General features: G+C 36.0%; 1 protein-coding gene across 2 annotated transcripts in view; it reads right to left on the bottom strand.

Moving 5' to 3' along the window:
• Positions 1-707: 707 nt before the first annotated feature.
• The window catches only part of TTLL12 (Tubulin tyrosine ligase-like 12), a 799,864-nt gene continuing 780,502 nt past the window's right edge, over positions 708-20,069 (bottom strand). For both annotated transcript variants that reach the window (XM_068380043.1, XM_068380041.1), the window contains one exon: positions 708-995. In XM_068380043.1, the coding sequence (XP_068236144.1) occupies positions 844-995 (152 nt within the window). In that variant the 3' untranslated portion in view covers positions 708-843. The remainder of the gene's footprint in view (positions 996-20,069) is intronic.

Genomic DNA, 20,069 nt, shown 5'->3' with positions numbered 1-20,069 from the left:
ATTTGGAAGTTTCTGCCATCACTCTTATACGTTATCGAGTGCTCCATTTTCTTCTTAAGAATGTGTTTACTATTGTCATGTCAAAAGACAGCAAAGATAACTAGGTTTTCTCCTGTATTTTTCTTCCTGATTCCATGAACCCCAAGCGCACGTCCAATCACGTCATTTTCGCTTCCCAAATGGCCACTCAAATCTGCCCTGACTACAACTATTTCTCTCTCTTTTCCACATCCTACATAACTCCATCCATTTCACTCCCGAAGTTGCTCTTCTCTTCTTGTGTGCAACCAACTTGTGCATAAGCACTGATAATATTGAACATTCCTCCTCCATAGCATATTTTCATTCTGATGATACGGCTATTCCTTCTTCGTATTTCTATCACAGAGTTCTTCAATTCTCCAGACAAGACTATGGCAACTCCATTTCTATCCTGTTCATTGGCTCCACTATATAACTTTAACATGAAAAAAAGTCTACAAGAAAATAACATTCACAAACTTTTGTCTGAGCGGGCCATTACTCCACAAAATATTGAACACACACCGCTTTGTTTGAGATCGGATGAGATTTATCCCAAAGGTTCCACTGTAATATGATAGTACTTATAACAAAAGTAAAAGTAAGAAGAATCTTAATTTGCAACTGCTAAGAAAATGCTGAACTACCTCTTGAAATACAATAAATTAGGGAATTGAAAGGACAAATGCAACATCATAATTTAATCTTATGAAAAATCAACAATTCAAAATATACAGGGTAAAATATTAAAATCATTAATACCTGACAAATAAGCTTGAATACCAGCAAACTGATAAAAACAAATTTAGGCATACTTAAGATTTATTGAAGAACAGTCACATTATGCCCTTCAAGTTCATCTAAAAACATGACAGAAAACACATCATTGAAGAACTCGGGGTAATATTCACATGCTCGCTTGCAATCAGAGTTGAAATTAATTTCCAATAACTGTGGTTCCATGCTTCTTTTTTCTGGGGATGAAAGAGAAAAAATCAATAAAACAGCAAATACTGTCTGAATGTTTCATTCTACTAGTGATAAATTTCATGCAATGAAAAATATTCAAAGTAGTTTTAATTTTCAGTATAAATATTGAATTACAATTGCTGACAAAACTATGTATCCATTTAAATGCTTAACCTATTGTTATTTGATGGTTCAACACAAGTCTTGAGATTCCATAAAGGATTAGATCCAATATATTACAAGGAATAGATTTAAATATCAAAATTTCCTTTCAAGACTAGCCAGCTTTTCACAATTCTATGGACCAGGATACTTCTTAGTCAAAAACTCTTTATAGCAATTCTTTGCTTTGAGTGATGCTCAGACAAAAGGACGGCAGCAAAATTCAAAGGGGTATATAACAATATTTTAGATATAATTTAAAACATGGCATTAGTTGAGCGGAAAAATTTCATGAACGAAAACTTTTCCAAAACGTAATTTCTTGCAGTTAAAAACAGAAATCTCTAGATTAGAAAAAGAGTATATAAAGTTCATACAATGATGTAAATTATTATGTACTTCATTATAAATGAAAGTATGTATCAAGTCCCAGGTAATCAAGCTTTTTGTAATCACACCCAAAAAATGAATCTCACCAAATCCTTCAATCACAATTTCAAACTTTTCCTACCGCTGGCCAAAAAGACTAATTCTTTAATGGGGTAACATTAAACAGACAACATTACGGAAGTTGAACTGTCTTAAAAATGGATGATATTCAATTATGTTCATAAACTTTGGTTTCTCAAGAGACATATGTCTGAGGTGCTCATTACAGGTTTTAAGAAACCAATAATTTTGTAACGGTATACTATTCCTAAGGCAAGAGGGGAGACATGTTTGAGGTGCTCATTCCAGGTTTTAAGAAACCAATCATTTTGAAACAGTACACACCCGCAAACTTTCTTCGTTCACCCATCCATTATCTTCTCTTCCTTCCCCTGCTTATTTTGCAATATCTAGGGACCTACTCTGTTATTCTTAATATCCATCTATTATCTATTATTCTCATTATATGTTAGGCCCATGTCTATTTTTTTCTCACATGCTGTTAGATTATCCTCTACTTATTTTGCTATTATATCCATGATGCTCCTTTTCTGTCTCTTACTGTTATCCCCAACATTATTCTTTCCCTAGCCCTTTGAGTCGTAACTACCTTATGTTCTGAGGTTTTAGTAAGGCTCCAAGTTTCTGTTGCATAAGTTTAATACTGATAGGACCATCCAATTGAATACTTTTCTTTTGAGAGAAAGAGACCTGTACTTATCATAATCTAATTTTGTTTACCAAAACTCTCCATCCCATGCTTATCATTTTTATTTCATTCCCGTGTCCTGGGAAAACACAGTGTGTCCCAAGTATGTATATTCATTAACAATCTCTAGAGGTTTCTCCATAAAACTTGTTTGTTTCTCAGCATTTTCACTGAACATTATCCCAGATTTATTCATATCGATTTTCAGTCCTATATTTCTGCATTCTCTATTTAAAAATACGCAAAATATATAGGTATACCTGTAGATGGGAATCAAAATATGCTTAACAAGCGTGTAAATATAGGAGTGAGTATGAAAGATAAATGTATTAGTATAGATGAAAGGTGGTTAGGTATGAATAATACTTATAGTGAGTGGTTTTATGTTAGAGAATCTAAATGAAAATATGATAAAATGAGGCAGAGAGACAGCAGAAAATGGTTTAGATGAAATGGCATCCTTATAAAGGTTAAGTAGCTTTCAGAAGACTTACTTGTGAAATAAATCTAAAAATACCACTAGCATTGTATAACACATCCTACCCAAGAATCTTAGCAAGGATGAACCTCCCATCTTCACTTCGAGCCTCAAATAGATATCTATTTCTTAAGGTGCTAGAAGTGGGGCATTTGATCAACAAATACATCACTGTCAGGGGTACCAAACAGTCACCGATATATGTCTGGTGTTGCCCAGTCATCAAAAACTTGTGTGTCAACCGAGTGTGACCAATGACAAGAAGACATTGAGTAGCCTCCCATTTTTGGGGCATCATGTTACATCACCAAAGAGATATATTCATCATTTTTCTCGTCTTATATTCAAGTTATCCCAACGCTGTTGTCAATTATTAAAAATCAAACTCTCATTACAGAGGATAGGATACCTTTTTGTAGCAATTCAGATGTAGCATTCTTTGCCAATAAATCTGCCTTCTCATTTCCAGACGCACACCTGCATATGCTGGAACCCAACAAAATTGAGATTTATACCTCTTAGCCCAATAATAATGAGCCAATTTAACACCTTTAATACTAACGGGTTATTGGAATTGAAAACTTCTAAAGCTTTTAGGACATTTCTTTCACCACTGGAAATTGTAAAATTGCCCTCTACTTTTAAAGCTATTTTTTCAATATCGATTAGTATGCCATATAGTTGGGCAGTAAATATCAGAGATAAGAGGGAGAAAGCACACCTACAATTAAAGGCACTACTATATACTCCAAATGCAATGTCAGTATCAGATTTCCTATGTTCTTTACATGTTCCATAAAATGATACTTGGCTTCTAAGTTAGTCATATTCTTTTTATAACAAAATATTTACAAAAAGATATCTCTGGTAATTTCCATTGAGGAGTTGATGATATCCTAAATGGAAGCTCTTTATTTCTATCTATATCAAAATGTTTATTAATTTTTTTACCCGAAACCCAAAATGTTGAGGAGATTTTTGGTGCAACTCAAAATAACTCCAAAGCCTTACAAGGTTTGCAGTCTGAAAGGCTAAAGAATCAAGAAGTCCTTGCAACCTAAACCAACACTGAACAATAGAAGACCTTCGGTGAAGTTAGGGGAAGTTCTAAAAGCTCCTGTGGCCAATCTGATACCAGTATGGTGTATGGAATTAAACTCTTCAATCATCTTGAGGTTTCTGAGGAGTATATTTCACAGCCTTTACTAATTTAAAAAAAAAAAAGATGAAAGTCTTGCGCAACTTTGAAATAGTTTGTGGTCTGCCTCCCCCCCTCTCCATCGGACAAAACCTTTAAAAGATTCAGTCCCAAGACATTTTACTTTTAAGGCTTTCAAATGAGGACCATCAATGGCCGGGTGCCAGAGAATTTTAAATTACTCAAATGAAGAACCCATGCCAGCCTGGAGTCATAAATCAATTCTAAAAATCTAGTTTCACTTACACATGGGATCCATTGGCCTTTGATGTAAATCTGGGTCTGGATGTACTTCCCACATACAACAGAAATTAACAGTTTTGCTTGTTGAAAATTTAAATCCATTCATATCAGACCAATGAAAAATGTCAGTTGAGTTGCAATTTTCTCTCGACCATTGCCATTCTAGCTCCAAGAAGTGATGTGGAGAGATCACCTAGAAAGAGTGTTGAAAGGATTTCTTGCGGAATGACAGAGGATATAGCATTTATGGCTAATACGAATAGGATTGCACTCAGCAAGTTACCCTAGGCAACCCTTTCTTCCTGACATATCTGTTTTGATATTGTTAATAGTTTATATATGACATATGTTTTGACGTTGTTATAGTTTTTAGAATGATTTATTGTTAATTTGTTCTCATCATTTTTATTTCCTTATTCCCTTTCCTCACCGACTATTTTTCCCTATTGGAGCCATTGGGCTTATAACATCTTGCTTTTCCAACTAGGGTTGTATCTTGGCTAATAATAATAATAATAATAATAATAATAATAATAATAATAATTTCCTCTCAGACATAATTTCACCTACCTAACTTGCTCGAATGAACAATGGTAGCTCTCCCCCTAAATCCAAAATTATGAAGGGTTTTAAGTATACAATATTTTCATGCAGCATTATATGCCTTTTCAAGGTAAAAAAAAAAAAAAGATTGTTACATGGTACTGTATAGAAGCAAAGGCTTCACAAATACTGTATAGGACTCAAGTCGTACCAACACATCATTCGAGTGCATTTTTCTAAAACTGCACTGGATAGCTGATAAAAATATTTTCTTCTCCAGATACCACAACAGTCTTGCATTGACCATCTTCTTCATGATCTTAACATAGCAAGATGTCAATGCAATGGGTCGATAGTATGCTGCTAAAAGCTTATCCTTACTGGGTTTTAAAAAGGCTAAAATAATGGCTAGTTCCTAAACACTTAGATAATTATGATCATGCCATATTCTGTTAATACTTTTTTCAAATAAATAAGCTTTATTAGTAGGTAGTAGGTTGGCCAGGGCATCAGCCACCTGTAGAGATACTACCACTAAAGAGTTATTGGGTCCTTTGACTGGCAACACAGTACTACATTGGACCATTCTCTCTGGTTACTGCTCATTTTCCTTTTCCCTATTCATACACTGAATAGTCTGGCCTATTCTTTACATATTCTACTCTGTCCTCATATACCTGTCAACACTGAGATTACCAAATAATTTTTCCTCGCTCAAGGGTTTAACTGCTGCAATGTAATTGTTCTGTGGCTACGTTCCTCTTGGTAAGGGTAGAAGATACTCTTTAGCTATGGTAAGCAGCTTTTCTAGGAGAAGAACACTCCACAATCAAACCATTGTTCTCTGGTCTTGGATAGTGCCATAGCCTCTGTACCATGGGCTTTCACTGTCTAGGGGGTAGTTTTCTCTTGCTTGAGGGTACATTCGGGCACACTATTCTATCTCATTCTCTTCCTCGTTTTTTTTTTTTTTTTTTTTTTTAAGTTTTTCATAGTTAACATATGAGAGATTTATTTTAATGTTATTACTGTTCTTAAAATATTTTACTTTAATTGTTAATAACTTCTCTTGTATTTTCCTAATTTCCTATCCTCATTTGGCTATTTTCCCTGTTGGAGCCATCAGTCTTATAGCATTCAGCTTTTCCAGCTAGGGTTGTAGCTTACCAAGTAGTAGTAGTAGTAGTAGTAATAATAATAATTGAATAAGGAATTCCATTGGGGGCAGGGGCTGTATCATTGCAAATAGCAAGAGGTGAATGAAGGTCCCCTTAGGTAAAAGGAGCATTTTAAGGCTCCTTCTTTCCTGTTGTGAAATTTAACAGTTTTTTGTTCTTCAATACTTCTATACTGGTGACCTACTTCACACTTGCACAATACATTTTAGAAATGTACAGCCAATGCACTGCTAACCTCAGGTGATCCAGTCACATACTGACCATTCATCTTCATATGGGTGGTGGGTTGGGGGTAAACTTGCAAGCTATTTTGGTTTTTACTTTCCTCCATATATAAGATGGCAGTGTTTTACTATTGACTTAGGAACCAAAAGATATTCAAGACTCGCACCTAGCTTCTTTCATTGCGCAATGGAACTGTGCTTTTCACTTCTTGTATATTAATAAGTTGGTTAGGGGTAAACTTTCCTGCTATATTTTTTTCTTAATTTCCTTCACACATAAGATGGTGGTGTTCTACTAATGACCGAGGAAACAAAAGATATTCAAGGCTGGTGAATAGCTTCTTTCATTGCTCGACGGAACTGTTCTCTATATTTCTTGTATATTACTAAGTTCTCCTCTGTATAGCCTCTATGAAATTGAGTCAAAAGATTTTCTTGTATTTCAGTGCAAGGCAGTTAATTCTGAAAACTACCAAGGGACTAATCAACATTTCAATAAACCTGTGGTTTTAGGTATTGAACTGACTCCGGCTGTATGAGGAGTTCCATTCAGTAAGTCTATGGCATCTAAACTTTGAAACTGTTCTCCATTCCATTCAATTTTGCTTAGCTCTTGAAATCTATCCTAGTCCGCCTTGTCATGGTTCCATCATGGTGATCTCTGTAAAGGTGGATTATTGATGGAGTTTATATTATTATCATTATTATTATTATTATTAGCTAAGCTACAACCTTAGTTGGAAAAAGTTTGATACTTCACTGGTATGCCAATCATCTAACGTTCTCCAGTCAAAATGGAGAAGGCAGTCAGAGCTTGTAATTGAAAGGTCAATGGTAAAGAAGCTATGACCCTACCCAAGACTATAGAACAATGGTTTGATTTTGGTTTGTCTTTCTCCTAGAAAAGCTGCTTACCATAGCTAAAGTCTCTCTACCCTTACCAAGAGGAAAGTAGACAATGAATAATAACAGTTCAAATTACCCTTTAGAGTGAAGAAGTAGTGTTTGGCAATTTCAATGTTGTCCTGTGTATGATACAGGGTCATTTTTAAAACAAGCTACGGCTATCCTTCTCCGAAAAGATTTAACCTTGTCTTGAAAGATATGAGATAGGATTGGATACGTGGGAAAGAGAGCCGTTACAACTCCGACCCCAGTGTGCCGAAAACATGTTCACTGGTTTGCCATTTCAGTAGCAGCCATCGCATGATACGAGGCCTCACACTAAGAATTATTAGGGGATGGTCCATCAGGACGACATGGCTATCTCACCAAAAAATAGATTTTTCCTATGTCAAAATCCCTTTTTTGGGCTCGAGCTACGTCATCCTGATTGAAAATTGTCACTGGTGACTTCTATGCTAAAGTTGGTAGGAATAATCTAGGTATACCAAATGTGATGGGTGTTAGGGGTCTTGGCAAAGTTGTACATGAAAATGGAGCATATTTCACAAGTTTCTGTTCAACAAACAATTTTGTGATTGGAGGTACTATTTTTAAGCATAACATCCACATATTTATATGGACTTCATCATGTGGCAATTACAGAAATCAAATAGATCACAATGCCAATAATATTGGCAATGAAGTATTGGGACCTTTGACTGGCCAGACAGTACTGCATTGGATCCTTCTCTCTAGTTATGGTTCACTTTTCCTTTGCCTACACATACACCGAATAGTCTGGCCTATTCTTTGAAGATTCTCATCTGTCCACATACACCTGACAACACTGAGATTGCCAAACAATTTTGTCAAATAATTGTCCAGTGGCTACTTTCCTCTTGGTAAGGGTAGAAGAGACTCTTCAGCTATGGTAAGCAGCTCTTCTAGGAGAAGGACACTCCAAAATCAAACCATTGTTCTCTAGTCTTGGGTAGTGCCATAGCCTCTGTACCATGGTCTTCCACTGTTTTGGGTTAGAGGAACTCTTACTTGAGGGTACACTCGGGCCCACTATTCTATCTCATTTCTCTTCCTTTTGTTTTGTTAAAGTTTTCATTGTTTATATGGGAAATATTTACTTAAATGTTACAGTTCTTAAAATTTTTTATTTTTCCTTGTTTTCTTTCCTCACTGGGCTATTTTCCTGTTAGGGCCCTTGGGCTTATAGCATCTTGCTTTTCCAACTAGGGTTGTAGCTTAGCAGGTAATAGTAATGATAATAATAATAATAATAATAATAAAAGAGTGACGGAGTACTCTGAGAAATGTTAGAAGCTATAGAGGTGCAGATATTGGTAGCGCTCAACAGCTTTTCATTGCCACACTGATATTAAAACTGAAAGCATTCAACAGAAAGGTAGATAGAATACCTAGGTTTGATAAAAGTAAGCTTCTTGAAGATGAATACAGAGAAACATTTGCAACTGAATGTAGAAACTGATTTGCAGTTTTAGAGGCTTTAAGGGGACCGTACGCTATGTCCACCATTTTTTTTTCTAATAATTCAAAATAAAAAAAAATCTATATATGTTGTAGACATATACAATACTTTCATCATATTAAAATTTCAAGTAATTTGATCCAAAAATTTTGATTTATTAGCAAAAATCATTATTTTTATAAAAAAAACTTTAGGTACGTTTTTCTCCACTAATATGACACCAATTGTAATGAAAATCATACCTTCAAAACTTCGTTATAAATCGAATAATTTTGAGTGAGAGATTTTAGATTTTCCTTTTACTTTTTTTAATGATTTTTTTTTTATTTTCTTCGTCTAGAAGTAAAATAATCATGAAAAAAGCGAAAAAAGGAAAATTTAAATTCTGGCACATATTCCTCTTTTCAGTTATATCTTTCTCTCTAAAATCAAACAATAAATAAGTGAGAAAAATTTACCCAAGTGTGAATAAGTGTTTTCGAGTTATCAGCTCACAAAGATTTGCTATAAATTCTCGATTCTTAAAAAAATCAAAATGACATTATGATAACCTTACTTTGTACTCTTATTGCTTATTCCTACATAAATACACCCTAAACGAGGTCAGCGGCCTCCCATTGTTGCCAGAGTTTTAGTTAGAATGTTCCAACTTTGTAATCTTTTTCATGTTTCCCTCTCGTCTTGGTTCTTTTTTGTTGCACTCTGCTTACTTTTTATTCTTTCTTTGACATTAGGTAACATTAGCCTTGCTATAAAGTTCAAGAGGACGTTGTGAAAACACAATATACATATAAACTGCAAGTAAACAACACATGCATTATAACTTCCATACGTCTTTGCAAACTCTGACTGTTCTTGTAGATTGCAGTTTTAGTTCGCCTACCTTCTACCAATGCCTTCCATTGGTAGATTTCAGAATATAAGTGGAAATATCGCTATATATATGCAAAAATAAACACGCAATGACGTTTCTGTCAAACTCAGTCATGCAGATGACGCAGTAAGGCTGACGTCATTATTTGAAGACTGCTCTATCTTCATTATTTGTAAAACTAATTGGCTAAAACTTCTGGAGAGCATGTACGCTATGTTTATGCATACATAGAAACAATAAAATAATTTTCAATTTTTTAAAGTTGTTCTGTCAAACAGTAGAGCGGACAACTAACAAAGTATTGTGAGATATTAAGAACATATATCAGTCAGTTGGTAAAGAAGTTTTGGGACACTCAGCTACAAGGAAAAAGCCATGGATATGTGGGATACTATCAAAAGGAGACAAAGACAGAAATTGATTATTGAAAGTTTTCGATGATGTAATGAAAATTACAAGGTAGAGAATACTAAGTTTTCCAGTATTAATAATGAGGCCAAAAGAAAAGCCAGGAATGACTGGCGAGAATGTTTAGACAGGAGAGTAGATGAAGCTGAAAAACCTATAAATTCATGGAGTGGTTATGGTGTAAGAATCGCTCATAGAATTATTAACAAAATATCTACTAGCAAGGAAGAAGCATATACCCATCAAAACAGAGAGATGGAGCTGATATAACAACAGAAAATGAAGAAAAACAATGCTACTTTACTTTACTTTAAGGGCTAGTTGTCTAGTCCTATACAGCACTACTCTTTACAGGACCTTCACAGTCATTTTATCATGTTTGTTCAAAAGCATTCAACATTTCACACCGCATATTGCTCGTTTATTGTTAAATCGTCTCCATCGAAGCACTCACAGAACAAAAAGTTCTTGTTTCCTCTTGAAAGCCTTAATATCTTCAATCTTTTGGATGTCTCATGAGAGCTTACTGTATAGTCTTGGAGCCGAATAGTTAAAGGCCCTAGAGCCTACAGTAGGAAATTATCTAGGTTCTAATGATTTAAACCCATCTATAACTATTCTCGTGTCAACATGATTTGTTGACTGCAGAACATGTTGCAATTCTCTTGGATATTTTGGATGTTCGGTTCTGATAACTTGATGGGTTATTGTGCATATTTTAAACTAAATTCTCGTTTTAATAGGCAGGCAGTGTAAATCATTTAATATAGGAGTGATCTCTTCCACCATAAAATCAGTTTTATTTTCATTTAATTTTAGTTGCTTGACTGTCATCCATTTCCAAACACTGGCAAGAATTCAGTTTAGAGTTTTAGTAGTGTCGTCTATATCATTTATGGAGAAGTAAAATTGTGTATCATTAGCAAATAGTTTGAACTTCACACCATGCTTTTGTAGTATTTACGGTAGACCAATAGTATAGGAACAGAATAACATTTGGCCCTGGTCCAGTACACACACTCCCCTGAGGTACCCCTCTGTTTAAAGGTTCATGTGATGAATGAGTTTCCAGTTTGCGAACAGTAATTTCTGTCAACCAATATCACATTTATTTTCCTCCATTATTTCAAGCATATCATTTACAACAGAACAGGGAGCTGTCTCCATAGAGTATAATTTTTCTGTAAGCAGACTGGTTGTCTGGTAAAGCTTATATTTCTTCTAAAAGACTAATTAGTTGTTAAAGAATTACATATTCTAGACTTAATTCATGACAGAATAGAACACTTTTCAGAACCGATTTGACTATAGCCATTTTCTCAGATTTGGTAAACCTACACACCTCGATGCTTGTACTTGCTATTCTCACAATTATATCAGCTAAACTAAAAAAGTTTCTTTTTCCAATTACTCCCGATATTGGCATTGGATTGATCACACAGTTTGTTTTCTTTGCTCTCTAGATAATCCTGATGACAATGTCTTTCGTTATATTATTGAATCTCGTTAATTTTATCTGTGTATCTGGTGTAGCATTAATTTGATGCTGAATATTTGCAAATGACCTAGTTATATTTTCTATTTTGTTTTTAAGGGATAAAAGAAAATTATTTGCTAGTCCCTGGTTACTGTACCCCTCTGGTAGCCTTTTTTATCATTTACATTCCCATAGTACCATTTAGGAGACAATACAACTTATTTATGTCAGTTGCTGCTTCACTGATCTTTCTCTTAAAATATCTGCTTTTTTCCTTAGTAGGTAATCATACTTCCACATTGCAGTTTTGTATGCCACCCATGTACTTTGTTTTTAACCGATACCACTTTCTTTCTTTACGTTTTTTTTCTGTCATTTCTCTAAAGTCTCTCCATCAAACCAAGGAGATTTGTCTTTAACAATTATAGTCGTTTCCATCAGTAGGCACTTGTAGCATATTCAGTTTTACTCACCCTATGATATATGGTCATAAGGCAGTCAATACACATAGTGCCCAACAATCGTTGGATGGAACACTCTAGTAAAGACATGAATAGGAGATATGAAGGGAATAATTTGAATGATATATCTGAAGCTGATGGAGACCTTAATTTGTCCATGAATGAATTCAGTGTGTCTGAAGTCGAAGCTATCATTAAAAAAACTCAGGAGATGGAAAGCCCCTGGTTAAGATGGAATAACTACTGAGATGATACTGGCCGAAAATGAAGTAACCCCCACAATACTTGCAAGATTATTTTGTAGAATGTGGCATGAAGAGGCAAAACCTGATGATTGATTGATTGATTGAAAGTTTTCTGGCATCCTGACATCTAAGGTCATTGACGCCAATAGCATTTATTATATATGAAAAATAAAGAATTTAATTAAAACCATAAATGTTAAGAAGTCATTATAATAGTTAAATAGTTTTCAGGAGACCTGCTTCTGAAATAAATATAAAAATGCCACTCGCATAGTAGGACACATCATGTCCAAGAATCTTGGCAAGCATGAACCTGCCATCCTCACCTTGAGCCTCAAACAGATATCTATTTCTTAAGTTATTATAATTAGGGCATTCGGCCAACAAATGCCTCACTGTTAAAGGTACTAAACAGTCCTCGCAATACGGTTGGTGTTGGCCCTTCAGCAGAAACTCGTGTGTCAACCGTGTGTGACCAATACAGAGACGACAAAGAGAAGTCTCCCATTTTTGGGCTAACATGTTATACCTCCAAGGTGATATGATATTTATTACTTCCGTCATTTTATTGCCATCTAGACTATCCCAGTGCTGTTGCTATTTATTGCAAACCAATTTCTTGATGTAAGGTAGGAAATCATTAAAGGGAATGGGATACCTCCTTGGTAGCAACTCGGATGCCGCATTCTTCGCCAGTAAATCTGCCTTCTCATTCCCAGACACACCTAAATGTGCTGGAACCCAACAAAACAAACCATTATACCTCTCCGTCCAATAATAAAAAGCCATTCTAAAAGCTTTGAAACTAGAGGGTTACTAGAATTAAAAACTTCTAAAGCTTGAAGAACACTCCTTGCATCACTAAAAATTGTAAAATTACCCTCCTTTTCCAAAGCTATTTTCTCAATAGCGGTTAGTATGCCATATAGTTCGGCAGTAAGTTAAGTATGGAAGGTTTGAGGAAGTGCACCTCTACAATTAAAATCATTACTATGTACTCCAAATCCAACGCCAGCATCAGATTTGGAGCCATCAGTATAAATAAATGTCGATCCCCTATGTTCTGCAACATGCTCCATAAAAAGAGACCTGGATTCTAAGTCAGTCATATCCTTCTTAACTCCAATAAAGTATCCACAAAAAGATACATCAGGTAATTTCCATGGAGGCGTTGATGATACCTTGAATGGAAGCACCTTAATTTTAATTATATCCAGATTGTTTAATAATTGTTTCACCCAAAACCCAAAAGGTTGAGGAGATTTTGGGTGCAACTCTAAGTATGTTGAGTGCCTTACAAGGCTTGTAGTCTGAAAGGCTAAAGAATTAGGGAGTCTTTGCAATCTAAACCAATACCGAATAATAGAGGACATTCGGTAAAGGTCTAGAGGCAACTCCCCAGCATCAACGAGGAGACTTGTGATAGGTGAGGTTCTAAACACTCCTGTGGACAATCTAATACCAGCATGATGTATAGAATCTAATATTTTTAACCGGCTTGGGGAGGCTGAGGAGTATATTTCGCATCCATGACTACTTTTGGAAAAAATCAAGGTCTTGTATAATCTTGTAGTATAGTATAGTATTGCGGTTTGCCCCCCATGATTTATGGGAAAATACTTTTAAAAGATCCAGAGCCTCAAGACATTTAGCTTTCAATGCTTTCAAGTGAGAAACCCATGTAAGCCTACAATCAAATATCAACCCTAAAAATTTAGCTTCACTTGTACATGGGATCCGTTGACCTTTGATATATATATACCCGGGTCTGGATGTACTCCCCGGATACGACAGAAATGGACAATTGTAGTTTTACTTGTCGAGAACTTAAATCCATTCATATCGGCCCACTGGATAATTTTATCAATAGAGAGTTGTATATTTCTCTCAACCATTGCCATGATATGGAGAGATCATCCACAAATAATGTTGCGAGACCATCCCGGGGAATGACTGAGGATATTCCAATATTCGCTAGTGCAAAAAGGGTTGCACTCAGCACACTACCCTGAGGAACTCCTTCCTGGCATTTACTCTCTGATAGAGTTTCCCCAACTCTCACTTGGAAAACTTTATGTGAAAGAAATAACTGAATAAATAGTGGTAGCTCTCCTCTTAATCCAAACTCATGGATTCTTTTAAGTAGACCATATCTCCATGTGGTATCATATGCCTTTACAAGATAAAAAAAAAAAAAAAAAAGACAGTCACGTGGAGCTGTTTGGAAGCAAAGGCTTCACAAATGGAGGAATCAAGTCGTATCAGCACATCAGTCATTGTATGCATTTTTCTGGATCCACATTGAATGGATGATAAAATACCCTTCTTTTCAAGGTACCACATCAGTCTTACATTGACCATCTTCTCCATGATTTTGCACAAACAAGATGTCAATGCAATGGGCCTATAATTTGCTGCTAAAAACTTGTCCTTACCAGGTTTTAAAAAGGCTAAAATAATGGCTAGTTTCCAAACACTTGGATAACTATGATCATGCCATATTCTATTAAAAATGCTTAAAAGAAATAACTTTGTATTAAAAGGTACGTGTCCAATCATTGCATATGGAATTCCATCGGGTCCAGGGGCTGTATCGTTACACGTAGCAAGAGCAGAATCAAATTCTCTTTCAGTTAAAGGAGAATTGTATGACTCTTGCTTTCTTGTTGCGAAATTTAAAACTTTCTTTTCCTCAATGCTCCTATACTGGTGACCAGGAGCTGCTTCACACTTGCACGATACATTTGAAAAATAGTCAGCCAGGGTATTGCTAACTTCAGTTGCTTCAGCCATATACTGGCCATTTACCTTTAACACTGGTAGTGGGTTTGGGGTGAATTTGCCTGCTATCTTTTTGACTTTCCTCCACACAGATGATGTTGGTGTTCTACTGTTAATGGAGGAAACAAACAACATCCAAGACTGGCGCCTAGCTTCTTTCATGGCACGATGGAACTGTGCTCTACATTTCTTGTATATGAATAAATTCTCCTCAGTACGGCGCATGCACAATCGAGTTAAAGACTTTCTTGTGGCTCTGTACAGGGCAGTTAGTTCTGATGACCACCAGGGGACTGGTCGTCGTCTGAATATCCCTGTTGTTTTGGGAATGGAATTCACTTCTGCTGTGTGAAGAGTTCCATTAAGTAAGTCTATGGCATAATCAACACTTTCAAATTGTTCTGCATTTCCTTCAATTTCACTTAACTCCCGAAATCTATCCCAGTCCGCCTTATCAAGATTCTATCGAGGTGATCTCTGTAAAGGTGGACCATTGTTGGTGTTTATAATGATTGGTGCATGATCACTAGTATGCCAATCATCTAATATTCTCCAATTAAAGTCAAGAAGACAGTTAGAGCTTACAACTGATAGGTCAATGCAGGACAAGGTACCTGTCTGAACATGAAAATGTGTGGCCTCTCCTGTATTAAGGAGTTCGACATCTTCATTCTCCAAAATTGATGATATATCACACCTTGCGTTTGCCAAAAAATCACCCCATAAAGGATGTCTACTATTAAGATCTACTAGTAAGAGTAAAGGTTATGAGAGTTGTTTAATCACTTCTACTATATCATATGAGATGTTATCATTTGGAGGCAAGTAAAGAGAACAGATTGTGTATTTTCTCCCTATATCAATCTGTACAACCACTGCCTGCAGAGGGGTACAGATAGACAAAGATATTTGGGGAACATCTTGATGAATATATATAAGACTTCCCACGTGGCTCCCTGCTCGTTGATCATATGGTGTCCTATAGCTAACTACTCTCGAGGACAAGGAGTATTAGCATATAGCTTGCTTTTTTGTAGACATACAGTTATAGGAAAGTACTCACGTATGAGGAGCTTAAGTTCTTCATATTTCGCCCTTAAACCCTGGCAATTCCATTGCAGAATGGAGGAAAAAACTATATTTTATTTTTTGGAAGACACCTTAGATGAAGTCTTCTCATTGGCAATATTTGATCTAACAATATTTCCCGGTGGTATCTCTAGAGAGGATCTTGATATAATGGGTTTTGTGTTCCCCTTTTTCTTTGTGTCCTTTTGATCTAATTGTTGAGGATGATGGTGGACCTCAACTTGAATTTCTGATTGGTTCAATTCATCTTCTAGTTGATCAAAAACATCAGCAGACAAGATATCATATTTATTTGAAGTCGTGACTTTAATGTTTCTTATGGTAGGAGGCGAGAGAGATGGAGGTCTCTCTCTTTTTCGATTAAAAGGTTGTGATCTGTCAGGTTTTTGCACCTTCCCCACTAAAGATTCACCAGGTACTTTGGTTTCAAGTGGAACCTCCATCAGATCAGGCAAGGAGAGAGGTTTGTACTATTGTTTAGAATTGGAGTAGTTGGCTTTTGAATAACTTTCAGATCTTTAAGTATCTGTTTTGATTTTTCTACAATTTCTGGATATAGATTTTCGATGGGACTTTCAACCTTTTTACCTACTTTATTTGTTTCTTTATCTTAGAAGTAGAAATATAATTTTCGTCTGTGTGGTTTGGCAAGTTTTTCTTCAGAACCATTGAAAAAGGTTGCCCTGGTCTTATCTGGTTTTCAAGAGATCTTTTAGGAGCCTCTTTAAAAGTAACCCTTTCCATGGTCCTAATGGCCTGAATTTCTTTTTCAAAAATAAACTTAATACAGCGCTTTTAGATGTAGCTGGGTGTGCTTCCCCACAATGTATGCAGTCAGGGTTTTCTATGCATACTCCATGACTACTTTTTCCACAGTTGGCACAAACAGCTGGCTTATTGTTTAGTTTTTCCTTGCATTTCTGGCTTAAATGGCCATACATTTGGCAATCATAACATCGCAACGGTGAAGGGATACAGTATATGGTTTTACTTCAAAGATAGCCAACATGCTTTTATAACATTTGGTAATCTGCACTGATCAAATGTTATAATCAAAGTAGCAAGAGGAATACTTTGTTCTCCAACTCTCTTTCTCATTCTGACTACTTTTACTACTTGACTTTTCAGTTCATCCTCAATTTCTTTTTCCTCTATATCCAGTAATGCTGGAGCATATATCACACCTCTACTCTGGTTGAAAGTAGGGTGCGAAACGCATTTTACACTATGACCATCCAATGTTGTAAGTGTTTTTAACCTTTCACCTTGTAATGGGGATAGTGTCTCTATCAAGAGACTTCCATTTCCCACGAGTAGAATTTTTGGCTGGCCTCCACATAAAGTAGCTATTTCCCTATTAGCTTTAAAAAAATTTACACGATCATTTCTTCCGTTTTCAAATTCGAAGATAAAAAATTTTCATAATTCACTACTTCATAGTGACCAGGTAATACTTCGACTTTTCTATATCTTTCTGTACTGTCATCATTTTTCACTTTCTTTCTCTATCTCTTCTTCTCTAGTGTTTTATCATTCACATGACGTGAATAAGATTCTAATGTAACAATATTAGAACCCAAGTTGGAGCTGTCTGTACCGAGGTTCATGTTTGTATTTCCTAGGTCGTCAACAGAGGGGTTGGTTTTTTTTCAAAAGGCAAGCTGGGTTATCCACCTCTTATCGGAGGATGTCAGTCCTCCTATCCCATGTGGCCCAACACGTGAAGAGGCTTCAGCGGGGACCAGTCCTCTATTAGAGAGGGGCTGCCTCTCTTAAGGTTGGTGTACACTGGTCTGTGGGGGTGGTTAGCCCCTCCCACTGGCGACTCCAATGCCTGGCGTCACCCATTATCCGCAAATATGAGTGACTTAAAACCGGATCACTAGAGCCCAACTCTTAACAGACTTGGTTTGTACCCAATGGGGTCTACCAGAGGGTGATGGCGTCTAAATTGGCACAGGTTGAGATGGAATGCCGTCCGTCCCACAGTATAATCAAACAAGCCAAAGTCATCAACGATATCGTGCCCAATAGGAAGAGATGAGAGAAAAAAAGAAATAACCAAAAGGAAAAGAGAAAGTGCTGACTGATTTAGTTAGATCAACAGCTGGGCACCTAGGTCCAGTGGGAAAGTAGTTCCCACTGTTCATTAGAGCCCAGCTGCTAATCCCTAAGCCCCCATCCTCATCAAGGCTTCAGCATCTGGGCAAAACCTGATGAATGTCGATAAAGTGTGTTGGCGAAAATGGCAAAAAAGAAGACCTGACTGATTACAGAGGCATCAAACATACGTCAGTTGTCATTAAAATATATAGTATGCTTATTCTAAAGAGAGTAGAGAGAAAGACTGATGAAAAGCTGAGAGATGAACAAGCCAGGTTTAGAAAAGGTAGAAGTTTTACTGAACAAATTTTCATTTTGAGGCATGTTGTACTGCATTGCGTAGAATATAGAAATTCCTTTTGATGGCATTTGTGGACTATGAAACAGCCTTTGATAGTGTGCACCATCCAATTTTGCACTCTCCTGGCATTCCTCTTAAATATGAAAATTTTATTTAGTTTGTTCCTGAGCATAGGAATTACAGAGTTAATGTTAGTGGAATCTTATCAAATGGATTTCCAGTGAACAGTAAAGTAATCCACGGGAAAGCGTTGTCAATTATGTTGTTTATCTTTCTCATGGATTTTGTAATGCGTAAAACAGTTAGAGATGGTGGTAAGGATTGGGCTGGATTGGTAATAGGAAATTAGCAGACCCAGAGTATGCTGATGATGCAGTCCTTACTAGCAGAACACCACAGGATTTGCAATGCTTGCTTACCAGAGTGCATGAAATATCACACAAGGTTGGGATCAAGATAAATAGAAGACAGACAGATATGATGAGAACGGAAAATGAAATGGAAGAGGGAATATCACTAGAAGGAGAAAGGATTAGTGAGGTGGAATAATTTAAGTATTTAGGATCTATTATCTCCAATACCGTGTGCGGGCGATTTCGATGTGTATTTGTTCGAATTTACAATTGATCGAATCACAAGATATTCGAATCAGCACTTTTTCGAAATCTTAAATTTATTAAAGTTTTATTTGCATATCTTTGCCCATTTATGGCAAATAATTTTTTCAAAAGCAATTAACAAGCAATTCTAATAAAAAAAAAGGAAATCAGACATTTTCTTACATCCTTAATTACTGTACGAGGATACTTGATCTCGTCTCGATATTCTTCAAAATTGTCAACTAGTTTCTTGAGACGCCGCGTACTTTCTTTATATTTCCGGGTGCTTCTTTCACATTCTTCACCTCTATTTAATTTTACAATTTTAATTTCATTGAGAGATTGTTCTTTTTTAAGTGCATCGATGAATTTCCATAATGATTGGTGAGCAGTGCCATCTTGCTAAGAAATGGCTCGATGCCAACCTTCAATCGAATTATTTGTCTTTGGGAGATTATTCTTAACTCTTTCAAAGCAAGACCAAATATTTATATCACACAAAGGTGAACTACAAGCATTTCGTCTACCTGGTCGATCAAGTCACGTATCTTCAAAATAATCTATTACCGGAAGTAATTCGGGTGAAGATAACTCCTGTTCTACTAAATTTTCAAAAGTTTCATGTGTAGTATAAAGTTGTTCAAACAGTGTCGTGTCGGGACAGTTTTGAAAGTACCTTCGCTGAACAAATTCCGACACGAAGTTAAAACATCAAGATTTGCGTGTGTGGAAAATATTAATATTCTCTCTTCCTCCAGACCCCGAGTCAAAAAGAAGAACATCTTCATTCTTGAAAGCCTTCATATATTCAATTGAAAACACTATATCCTTCCTATGATTGGGTGTAGATAGTCCACAATTTTCTTGCGAGCGAACTTTTCTAATTGACAGCTTAATACTGTTTACAGTTGGCAATTCTTGAGCTCCGGATTCACTAATATCCGAAGATGCTTTTGAAATTATATGAAGGAAGTCACGTGTACCTTTTGAGTTCTCTGACTTTTTCCATAAATTTTTGCACTTCTATTTCAGCTGGATCACCTGAATCATTATGTTCTTTAGAGATAAACATCTTTTGTCACTGCCATAGCACAACATTTACAGTAATTTGAAAATTTATGGCACATCCATGTTTTACCTTGTATTTGCTTGTCTTTAACAAATAAATGTCTGTTCACTACTAAAATGGGC

Source organism: Palaemon carinicauda, chromosome 9 (assembly GCF_036898095.1).
Source record: "Palaemon carinicauda isolate YSFRI2023 chromosome 9, ASM3689809v2, whole genome shotgun sequence".
NCBI lineage: Eukaryota > Metazoa > Arthropoda > Malacostraca > Decapoda > Palaemonidae > Palaemon > Palaemon carinicauda.
The sequence above is the reverse complement of the archived record's forward strand: the minus strand, read 5'-3'. Positions and strand labels throughout refer to the sequence as shown.